This window comes from Perca fluviatilis, chromosome 14 (assembly GCF_010015445.1).
Source record: "Perca fluviatilis chromosome 14, GENO_Pfluv_1.0, whole genome shotgun sequence".
Classification (NCBI taxonomy): domain Eukaryota; kingdom Metazoa; phylum Chordata; class Actinopteri; order Perciformes; family Percidae; genus Perca; species Perca fluviatilis.
Genome location: NC_053125.1, coordinates 29,692,416 through 29,704,915, shown reverse-complemented (window position 1 = coordinate 29,704,915; position 12,500 = coordinate 29,692,416). Strand labels below are relative to the sequence as shown.

The window sequence follows — 12,500 nt, the reverse complement described above, 5'->3', positions numbered from 1 at the left end:
TCTGACTGGGTGCTAGACAGGAGCCTAACATGTCGCTCTGACTGGGTGCTAGACAGGAGCCTAACATGTCGCTCTGACTTGAAACCATTCTTCTTCCTCCAGAAGGGGATGTGGATGTGGACCGATGGATCCAAATTCGACTACACAAGCTGGACTGTGGGGCAGCCTGACAACGTACGGTGGCATGGAGCTGTACGTCCATGAACTGGAATGGAGGTATAAAGAACATTTAAAAACATATTTTTGTTTGTTGCCGTCATAAATATAAAAGTTATATAAGAAACTCTCTCTACAGAGAACTGGAACGACTCATCCTGCAGCGACGATGACAACCGGACTTCTTTCGTGTGCTCCATGAACCTGTGTGTGACTCCAAGGGGCCATCATGACGCTGCTACAGCTCCTCTCTAATCTCTGATCCACTCAGTCTGTTTACTATCTGAAGAGATAGGGAACAGGTCACATTTGGGTTTAATATTAGACAGAAACCTGGACCAAAAGCAATCAGTAATTGGACTTTTAATCTTCAGTAAATAACACAAAATGAAATACAGAAAACATTTGAATGCTCACACATCTTTTCCATTTTAATTTACTGAATATTGTCCGTTATAAACAGCAGCCACTCATCTGATTAAATGTTAACACACTAATTAGATTTCTCACTCAGAGTTACTGTTCAGATCGATACAACTCTCATCTGTGTATGTTAAATATGAAGTTCCCTCGAGCAGATGAAAACAGCTAGCTTAGCTTAGCATAAAGATTGGAAACAGGGTGAAACAGCTATCTTAGCTTAGCATAAAGACTGGAAACAGGGGGAAACAGCTAGCTTAGCATAAAGACTGGAAACAGGGGGAAACAGCTATCTTAGCCTAGCATAAACACTGGAAACAGTGGGAAACAGCTAGATTAGCTTAGTTTAGCATAAAGACTGGAAACAGGCGAAACAGCTAGCCTAGCCTAGCATAAAGACTGGAAACAGGGGGAAACAGCTATCTTAGCTTAGCTTAGCATAAATACTGGAAACAGGGGGAAAAAGGTAGCAGCTTAGCTTAGCATAAAGACTGGAAACAGGTATCTTAGGTTAGCATAAAGACTGGAAACAGCTAGCCTGACTCCATCCAAAGGTAAACCTACCAGACATGAGTGGTGATGATCATTGTATCCAAAATGTCCAGATAGAAAATACAAGTGTATATTTGACCTTTCTGTGATACAAGAAGAGAATGCAACTGTAATAAGACTTCATAATAACTATTAATAATTCATACTGTAATAAGACTTCATAATAACTATTAATAATTCATACTGTAATAAGACTTCATAATAACTATTAATAATTCATACTGTAATAACACCTCATAATAACTATTAATAATTCATACTGTAATAAGACTTCATAATAACTATTAATAATTCATACTGTAATAACACTACATAATAATTATTAATAATTCATACTGTAATAACACTTCATAATAATTATTAATAATTCATACTGTAATAAGACTTCATAATAACTATTAATAATTCATACTGTAATAACACCTACTAATAATTATTAATAATTCATACTGTAATAACATCATAATAACTATTGTAATAACACCTCATAATAACTATTAATAATTCATACTGTAATAACACTTCATAATAACTATTAATAATTCATACTGTAATAAGACTTCATAATAACTATTAATAATTCATACTGTAATAACACCTCATAATAACTATTAATAATTCATACTGTAATAAGACTTCATAATAACTATTAATAATTCATACTGTAATAACACCTCATAATAACTATTAATAATTCATACTGTAATAACACCTCATAATAACTATTGTAATAACACCTCATAATAACTATTAATAATTCATACTGTAATAACACTTCATAATAACTATTAATAATTCATACTGTAATAAGACTTCATAATAACTATTAATAATTCATACTGTAATAAGACTTCATAATAACTATTAATAATTCATACTGTAATAACCCCTCATAATAACTATTAATAATTCATACTGTAATAACACTTCATAATAACTATTAATAATTCATATAGTCAACTGGTTTAATGAACTGGTTACTTTTTATTATTAAAACTGATGTTGTGTTCTTTATTCAGCTGATTTCCTATATTATATAATCAACTAAACATTCAAAAATAAAAGACATATTGTCACAATAATAGTGTGTGGTCCTGTTGTTGTTTTCTAAAAGGGAGAAATCATGAATGCTTGAACTCCCAACCTTTGGGCCTGAAGACAAGAGCTGGAGAACCAGTGGTCTATGTCAGTGATTTTCAACCACTAGGCACTAGGGTGCCGTGAAACAGGGGTAAACGGCTAGCCTAGCTTAGCATAAAGATTGGAACCAGGGTGAAACAGCTATCTTAGCCTAGCATAAAGTCGTCCTGTGTGCCGTGGGAAATTATCCGATTTTACTTAATCGGTCCAAAAAAAATTTTTTATTGAGTTACTACAAATAATGTGTCATTGTTGCGCATTAGTGCCTGCACTGTGATGCCTGGCAGAGAAATGAAATACTATTCTGTGTCAGTAGGTGGCAGTTTAGCACAATAATGACCTTGTTGATTCAAGACAATAGAATACCAGGATGTAAGCAGTAGGGCTGAGATCATTGAGCCTGCAACAGCGATGGATTCGTTTTTAAAAAGGAAAAATGCAGATTCTGATCTTATCAGGCTACAAGGTGTCATTGTGTAACATTTTTGGTCGGTGGTGTGCCGCGGGATGTTTTTAATGTAAAAAATGTGCCGTGGCTCAAAAAAGGTTGAAAAACACTGATCTATGTGATGTCATGAAGCCAGCTGTCTCATCAGCTGGCTTCATGACATCACATGGACCAGTGGTTCTCCAGCTGTTCTCTATAATGGTCCCTCTTTGAACAGTGTTTTTAAACCATGTAGCCCCTAAAAGTCTCTAAAGAGGAAGAATCCAGCGCTGTCAGCGATAGGTTTACTAAACAACAGCCTTGGACCTGGAACACATTTAAATACTGATGAAGAAGAGGAGACAAGAACTTGGAAAAAGACGGGTACCCCTAGGGCAGGGGTGGCCAACCTGTGGCTCTTGAGCCGTATGTGGCTCTTTGCCGGCTCCTTTGAGGCTCTTACTGTGTGGCTGGGGGCTGTGTTATTGGTGGATTTTTTTTCTTTTCTACTTTTTGAAACATTTCGGATAAATAAAAAATAATTCAGCAGTTTTTTTTTATGGACAGATTCTGCAACCTGAGGGGGAAAAAAGCAGCCACAGATCACCTCCCTCATTATTAACCCTTTCACTGCTGAGTCAGATTGTTTGAAAGCCCCTCTAGTGGCAAATGAGTGAAAGAGTGGCCACAACCGAGTACACCCAGACCTAAAAAGGATTGTGGATGACAAAGACTGTCAGGTTTCCCACTGAGTCAATCTAAGTAAAAAAAAACCTATGAAAACTGCTATGTATTATGACTTTCATTAGATCTGGAAGTCATTGTTGCTGTTGTAATGTGGACGTGCATGTGTTGTGTGGCGTTTTGCTATGGTGCGTGTTTGTTTTTTGTGGCTCTTTATGCTGAACTGGTTGGCCACCCCTGCCCTAGGGGGACACGCACCCCCATTTGAGAAACACACACACAGAAACACACACACAGACACACAGAAACACACACACATGTCTGTATTACTATCTTTGTTATGTCATTGACATAATGCATTCCCTAGCCCCTAACCTTAACCATCACAACTAAATGCCTAACCTTAACCCTTACCCTCACCTTAACCATCACAACTAAATGCCTAACCTTAACCCTTACCCTAACCTTAACCATCACAACTAAATGCCTAACCTTAACCCTTACCCTCACCTTAACCATCACAACTAAATGCCTAACCTTAACCCTTACCCTAACCTTAACCATCACAACTAAATGCCTAACCTTAACCCTTACCCTAACCTTAACCATCACAACTAAATGCCTAACCTTAACCCTTACCCTAACCTTAACCATCACAACTAAATGCCTAACCTTAACCCTTAACCTAACCTTAACATCCCAACTGAATGCCTAACCTTAACCCTTACCCTAACCCTAACCATAACCTAATTCTAACCCTAATCCTAAAACCAAGTCTTAACCCTCAAACAGCCCTTTAAACTTGTGGGGTCCAGCATTTTGGTCCCCACGAGGCTGTGCAGACCCCACAAGTATACTGTATTCCCCGGTTTTTGGACCCCACGAATATAGTAAAACAGGTACACACACACACACAAACACACACAGAAACACACACAGACACACACACAGACATCCTTCAGACCCTGGCCTGCTGTGAGCTAGATGGAGCTCCGTCACGGCCGGCAGCCCACGGTGCTCAATACCTGCGCAAACTCACCCTTTCCTGGGTGACTGGACTACCAAACACCGCTGCTCTGACAGAGCTCCAGGGCCTGACAGAGCTCCAGGGCCTGACAGAGCTCCAGGGCCTGCAGCTCTCCTCTTCCTGCTAGCTAAATGGCCCGGTGTGTGAGTGAGAGCGCGGTCAGCGAGCTTGTTACACCAGCAATCTCTTTTATATTAATAATAAATACCCCTCATATTCAACATACGCCGGTACGGTAAATACCTATATAATCATTGAATAGTTTAGCATGATAGATGCCTATATAATCATTCCTAACACTTTAGCGGTATTGCCACTATATAATCATTCTATGGCAACACGTAGTAATGCAGCGTATAATCATTATATGAGCCTTTAACGTGATAAGTACCACATAGCATGTTATATACTTTGCCCCGTCGTAAAGCCACTTTCCTAGACTGAGTAGGCCTATATCACCCATTTACATAAATACGTATATAAGCATTTTGTCAGCCCTTTAGGCAGGTAAAGTAATTTCATAAGAATCAGAAAACCATCACCCTTTAACGCTGTATAAATGCGTATATAATCATTCTATCACCCCGCATATTTGAGTAAATGTGCCTTTCGCCGTGTTACTATGCAGCCCTATTAACGTAATAAATGCACCTATATAATAGCATTCACCACGGCCATTTTAGCGTGATAAATACCACCATACATTATGAACCTTTTAGGAACGATAAATACCCTAATAATCATTCTATATCACCCTTTAACGTGATAAATTCCATAAATATAATCATTCTATCACCGCTTTAACATGATAAATACCCTATATAATCATTCTATCACCCTTTAACATGATAAATACCTATATAATCATTCTATCAGCCCTTTAACGTGATAAATACCCTATATAATATTCCATCAGCCCTTTAAGCTGATAAATACCTATATAATCATTATATCAAGGCTTTACACATGTGATATTTACCCTATATAATCATTTCTATCACCCCTTTAACGTTGATAAATCCTATATAATCATTCTATCACCCCTTTAACGTGATAAATACCCTATATAAATCATTTATAACCCTTTAACGTGATAAATACCCTATATAATCATTCTATCACCCCTTTAACATGATAAATACCTATATAATCATTCTATCAGCCCTTTAACATGATAAATACCCATATAATCATTCTATCACCCCTTTAACATTGATAAATACCCTATATAATCATTCTATCCGCCCTTTAACGTGATAAATACCCTATATAATCATTTATCACCTTTAACGTGATAAATACTATATAATCATTCTATCACCCTTTAACGTGATAAATACCCTATATAATCATTCTATCACCCCTTTAACGTGATAAATACCCTATATAATCATTCTATCGCACACCCTAGCATTGATAAATACCCTATATAATCATTCTATCGGCCCTTTAACGTGATAAATAGCCTATATAATCATTCTTTATAAACCCCCCTTTAACGTGATAAATACCTATATAATCATTCTATCACCTTTAACGTGATAAATGCCTATATAATCATTCTATCACCCTTTAACGTGATAAATACCTATATAATCATTCTATCAGCCCTTTAACGTGATAAAATACCCTATATAATCATTCTTCGCACCTTTAGCACGTGATAAATACCCTATATAATCATTCTATCACCCCTTTAACGTGATAAATACCCTATATAATCATTCTACCATCCCTTTAACGTGATAAATACCCTATATAACCATTCTATCACCCTTTAACTTGGCAATAAATACCCTATATAATCATTCTATAGCCCTTTAACGTGATAAATACCCTATATAATCATTCTATCACTTGCTAACATGATAAATACCCTATATAATCATTCTATCGCCCTTTAACGTGATAAATACCTATATAATCATTCTATCACCCTTTAACATGATGACCCTATATAACCATTCTATCACCCTTAACCGATAAATACCCTATATAATCATTCTATCACCCTTTACGGTAATTAAATGCCTATATAATCATTCTATCACCCCTTTAACATGATAAATACCCTATATAATCATTCTATCAGCCCTTTAACATGATAAATACCTATATAATCATTCTATCACCCCTTTAACATGATAAATACCCTATATAATCATTCTATCCGCCTTTACACATGATAAATACCCTATATAATCATTCTATCACCCTTTAACATGATAAATGCCTATATAATCATTCTATCAGCCCTTTAACATGATAAATCCCTATATAATCATTCTATCCGCCCTTTAACATTGATAAATACCCTATATAATCATTCTATCGCCTTTAACGTATGATAAATCTTATATCATATATCATTCTATCAGCCCTTTAACGTGATAAATACCCTATATAATCAATTTATATGCTCCTTTAACGTGATAAATACCCTATATAATCATTATATCACCCCTTTAACGTGATAAATAACCTATATAACCATTCTATCACCCCTTTAACGTGATGAATGCCATATAATCATTTATATCCCCTTAACTGGCATTAATAAATGCCTTATATAATCATTCTATAACCCTTTAGCACATGATAAATCCCCTATATAATCATTCTATCAGCCCTTTAGCGTGATAAATACCTATATAATCATTCTATCAGCCACTTTAACGTGATAAATACCCTATATAATCATTCTATCACCCTTTAACATGATGAAATACCTATATAATCATTCTATTCGCCTTTAGCGTTGATAAATACCCTATATAATCATTCTATCACCCTTTAACATGATAAATACCCTATATAACCATTCTATCACCTTTAAGCGATTAAATGCCTATATAATCATTCTATCAGTCCTTTAGCGTGATAAATACCCTATATAATCATTCCATTAAGCCCTTTAGCGTGATAAATGACCTATATAATCATTATATCGCTCCTTTAGCGGTGATAAATAGCCTATATAATCATTCTATACCCTTGTAACGTGTTAATCCCTATATAATCATTCTATCACCGCTAGCGTGATACGTCGCATATAATCATATGCGCCCTTAGCAGTGATAAATACCTATATAATCATTCCACCTCACCCCATTAGCGTGATAAATAACCTATATAATCATTATATCCGCCCTTTAGCGATGATAAATACCTATATATCAACCGCTAGCCGTGATAAATTACCTATATAATCGATTCTATACACACTAGCGTGATGATAACGTACATAATCATTCTATACCTTGTATGGCGATTAGATGCCTATATAATCATTCTATCACCCCTTTAACATGATAAATACCCTATATAATCATTATATCACCCCTTTAACGTGTTGTGATTTGTGTAGCCACAGTGTGTACAGATAACAAGGTCACATGAACACAGCCATCTTCTAACCATGTGACCTTGTTATCTGTACACACTGTGACTCTACCAATCACAACAGGTGAATAGGAACATGTTTTCTTATGTTTTTCATCAGCTTTTGAGAGGTGGTGAGCAGAGCCGAGCCGGCCGCTCCTCATTTGCATAAAGTTGTCTGCATTCGACTTTCTGCAAATGAAAACTCCAAAGTCCCCAGAATGCATTGCACGGCTGCTTTCGTAGAAATGATTGGTCAGCGTTGAAACGTCGCTGCTCTCCAGACACAAAGAACCACAACGAGATAAATAAATGATTTAATAGAATTTCTTTCCCTTCAAAAGCTGTCATTGACACAAAAGACTTTCACACGTTGAGACACTTCCAGAACCAGAAGGTAGAAGAGGCACGACGATGATGAGAGACCTACAGAGAAACTTCTCCTAAAAATCTAGAAATTAAAGTCCTCGTAAACACTCAGCGATTCCATGGCAACGGAAAAATTAAACACAAAAAATACTATCAGCGTCTGTTTCATCTCAAAAGGTCCAGAGACAGGGAGGGAGGGAGAGAGAGAGGGAGACAGACAGAGAGAGACAGAGTGAGAGAGAGACAGACAGAGGGAGAGAGAGAGACAGAGTGAGAGGGAGAGAGACAGACAGAGTGAGAGAGACAGAGTGAGAGAGAGACAGACAGAGTGAGAGAGACAGAGTGAGAGAGAGACAGACAGAGGGAGAGAGAGAGAGCTCCACCCCTACTGCAGCCAATCAGGCTCCATCTCTATGTTGCTACGTTTGTTTTGGTGGGGGGGGGGGGGGGGGCTGGGGGGGGGGGGGGGGGGGGGGGGGGGGGGGAATGAGAGGGGGAACACCAGAGGCAGGGGGAATGAGAGGGGGGCCACGGAAGCAGGGGGAATGAGAGGGGGGGGAGCGCCAGAGCAGGGGAATAGAGGGGGCAGCGAGAGCAGGGGGTGAGGGGAAACGTAGCAGAAGAGATTCCTTCTCAAACCAAAACGTAGCACAGTAAATGTAGCCCACACATTAAGTCCAGTCCAGAGCTCCGCCCTGCTGCCTGCAGCAGCCAATCAGAGCGCTGCTAGCGGCAGTAGACTCCGAAGGCAGCAGCCAATCAGAGCTGGCTAGGCGTGAGGCGGTGCCTCAGGCAGCGAGGCTGAGGAAGATGGTGACTCCGACCCACGCGGCCTGTGGGCGCGGGTGAAGAACTGGCCGGTACTGGATCTCCGGCAGTACCACAGCCGCGGACAGCATGAGGAACCACCCGGCACCAGTGGGCTGCCCGTTCAGCGCCCACCTGCACCGGGGGTCGGCCGCGGGGGCGGCTGGCGTGGCCCGCCCCCGCCCCGCCCCCGCGCCACGCACACCGCCGAGATGTGGCAGTGCAGGACGCAGTTATGGGCGAGGTTCAGAGACGCCAGAGTCTGGCCGTCGTCCTGCAGCAGCTGGCCCTGGTAGATCAGACGCACCTGCTGCTCCCGGCCCGAAAAATAGGTCCTGGAGGTACACAGAGTACACAGAGAAGGGTTAGCTACAAAACAGAGCGGTCTGCGCGTCACATATATATAGTAGTGTAGTAGGGATGTAGTAGTGATGTAGTAGTGATGTAGCAGTGATGTAGTAGTGATGTAGTAGTGATGCAGTAGTGATGTAGTAGTGATGTAGCAGTGATGTAGTAGTGATGTAGCAGTGATGTAGTAGTGATGTAGCAGTGATGTAGTAGTGATGTAGCAGTGATGCAGTAGCCGTGATGTAGCAGTGATGTAGTAGTGATGCAGTAGTGATGTAGCAGTGATGTAGTAGTGATGTAGTAGTGATGCAGTAGTGATGTAGCAGTGATGTAGCAGTGATGTAGCAGTGATGCAGTAGTGATGTAGTAGTGATGCAGTAGTGATGTAGTAGTGATGTAGTAGTGATGCAGTAGTGATGTAGTAGTGATGTAGTAGTGATGTAGTAGTGATGTGTAATGGTGATGCAGTAGGATGTTATGTAGTGATTAGTAGTGGTGCGGTAGTGTAGTGATTATGTAGTAGTGATGTAGTATGGTGAGTAGTAGTGATTAGTAGTGATGCAGTAGTGATGTAGTAGTGATATAGTGATAGTAGTTTGTGAGTGTGATGTAGTAGGTTAAATGTAGTATGTGCGGTATTGATGCAGTAGTGATGTGCAGTATGTAGTAGTGATGAGTAGTGATGCAGTAGTGATGTAGTAGTGATGTAGTAGTGATGTAGTAGTGATGCAGTAGTGTAGTACTGATGTAGTAGTGATGTAGTAGTGTAGTAGTAGTGTAGTAGTGTAGTAGTGATGCAGTAGTGATGCAGTAGTGTAGTAGTGATGTAGTAGTGTAGTAGTAGTGTAGTAGTGATGTAGTGATGTAGTAGTGATGTAGTAGTGATGCAGTAGTGTAGTAGTGATGCAGTAGTGTAGTAGTGATGTAGTGATGTAGTAGTGTAGTACTGGTGCAGTACTGGTGCAGTACTGGTTACCGTTTGATGTAGCCGATGGTGTCCTGTGGTTTGGTGCAGTAGTGTAGTACTGATGTAGTAGTGATGTAGTAGTGTAGTAGTGATGTAGTAGTGATGTAGTAGTGTAGTAGTGATGTAGTAGTGATGTAGTAGTGTAGTAGTGATGCAGTAGTGTAGTAGTGGTGCAGTAGTGTAGTAGTGATGCAGTAGTGATGCAGTAGTGATGCAGTAGTGTAGTACTGGTGCAGTACTGGTGCAGTACTGGTACGTATTGTTGATGAAGTAGTGTAGTAGTGATGTAGTAGTGATGCAGTAGTGATGCAGTAGTGTAGTAGTGATGCAGTAGTGACAGTAGTGTAGTAGTGTTGGTGGTGTAGTAGTGATGTGTAGGTGCAGTAGTGCGTACTGGTGCATACAGGTTACCGTTTGATGTAGCCGATGGTGTCCTGTGGTTTGGTGCAGTAGTGTAGTACTGATGTAGTAGTGATGTAGTAGTGATGCAGTAGTGTAGTAGTGATGTAGTAGTGATGCAGTAGTGATGCAGTAGTGTAGTAGTGATGCAGTAGTGTAGTAGTGATGTAGTAGTGTAGTAGTGATGCAGTAGTGATGTAGTAGTGATGTAGTAGTATGGTATGATGTAGTGTAGTATTGTAGTAGTGATGCAGTGTGTATGTGTAGTGATGTGTATGTTAGTAGTGATGCAGTAGTGTAGTAGTGATGTAGTAGTGATGCAGTAGTGATGCAGTAGTGTAGTAGTGATGGTAGTGTATAGTGGTTAGGTGGTGCTGTAGTGATGTAGTAGTGTAGTAGTGTAGTAGTGTTGCAGTAGTGTAGTAGTGGTAGTAGTGTAGTAGTGATGCAGTAGTGTAGTAGTGATGTAGTAGTGATGCAGTAGTGATGCAGTAGTGTAGTAGTGATGCAGTAGTGTAGTAGTGATGTAGTAGTGATGCAGTAGTGATGTAGTGTGTAGTGTGTAGTAGTGTGTGTTGGTGCAGTGTGAGTGGTAGTTTGTGATCAGTAGTGTAGTATGGGCAGTAGTGATGTAGTAATGTAGTAGTGATGCAGTAGTGTAGTACTGGTGCAGTAGTGGTGCAGACTGGTAGTACTAGTGCAGTACTGGTTGCTATTGTAGCCGATGGTGTCTGTGGTTTGATGCAGTAGTGTAGTACTGATGTAGTAGTGATGTAGTAGTGTGGTAGTAGGATGCAGTAGTGTGTGTGCAGTAGTGTAGGTGATGTAGTAGTGATGTAGTAGTGTAGTAGTGATGTAGTAGTGTAGTAGTGATGCAGTAGTGATGGTGTAGTAGTAGTGTAGTAGTGTAGTAGTGATGCAGTAGTGATGTAGTAGTGTAGTAGTAGTGTAGTAGTGTAGTAGTGATGCAGTAGTGTAGTGATGTAGTAGTGATGTAGTAGTGTAGTAGTGTAGTACTGGTGCAGTACTGGTGCAGTACTGGTTACCGTTTGATGTAGCCGATGGTGTCCTGTGGTTTGGTGCAGTAGTGGTACTGATGTAGTAGTGATGTAGTGTGTAGTGTGATGTATGGTATGTGTTGTGTGGTAGAGGTATTAGTAGGTGATGGTAGTGTAAGTATGAGTATAGGATGTGATGTGGTATGAGTTTATAGGGTAGTGTATGATAGTATAGGTATAGTGTAGTATGAGTAGGAGTGTGATGGATGTAGTGGATAGTAGTTTGATGTAGTGTGTAGTGTGTAGTAGAAGTAGTGAGAGTAGTGTTGTGGTGTATAGGATTATGTGTATATAGTTAGAGTGATGTAGGTGCGTGTAGTAGTGTTAGTAGTATAGTGTAGTATGTAGTAGTAGGAGTAGGATGTAGTAGTGATGTGTAGGATTAGTAGTGACGATAGTGTAGTAGTGATGTAGTGTAGAGTGATGTAGTAGGTATGTAGTAGGTAGTAGGATTATGATTAGCAGTGATGTAGTACGTATAGTTTGATGTATGGTGCTGTGGTTTGGAGGTGGTGTAGTAGGTAGTGTAGAGTGTAGTAGTGATGTATGATGCAGTAGTAGTAGTGATGTAGTAGGTAGTAGTAGGTAGAGTGTAGTAGGATGCAGGTATAGTGATGTAGTATGTAGTAGTGATGTGTAGTGATGCAGTAGTATACTGATGTAGAGTGAGTAGTAGTGTAGTAGTAGTATAGTGTAGTAGTGATGCAGTGAAGTAGTGTAGTAGTGATGTAGTAGTGAGTAGTAGTGTAGTAGTGTAGTAGTGAT

General features: G+C 39.6%; 2 protein-coding genes across 2 annotated transcripts in view; one reads left to right on the top strand and one right to left on the bottom strand.

Moving 5' to 3' along the window:
- LOC120572937 (galactose-specific lectin nattectin-like) overlaps nucleotides 1-764 on the top strand; it is a gene marked incomplete at its 5' end in the record, with an annotated part of 5,769 nt that extends 5,005 nt beyond the window's left edge. Inside the window, 2 exon segments of the mRNA XM_039822471.1 lie at nucleotides 103-216; nucleotides 296-764. Of these exon segments, the coding sequence (XP_039678405.1) occupies nucleotides 103-204 (102 nt within the window).
- An 8,151-nt stretch (nucleotides 765-8,915) lies between these two features.
- LOC120572592 (transmembrane and ubiquitin-like domain-containing protein 1) overlaps nucleotides 8,916-12,500 on the bottom strand; it is a 4,672-nt gene continuing 1,087 nt past the window's right edge. The window contains exons 2-3 of the mRNA XM_039821914.1: nucleotides 9,099-9,298; nucleotides 8,916-8,989 (exon numbers count right to left, since the gene is read on the bottom strand). Coding sequence (XP_039677848.1) covers nucleotides 8,916-8,989; nucleotides 9,099-9,298 — 274 coding nt within the window. The remainder of the gene's footprint in view (nucleotides 8,990-9,098; nucleotides 9,299-12,500) is intronic.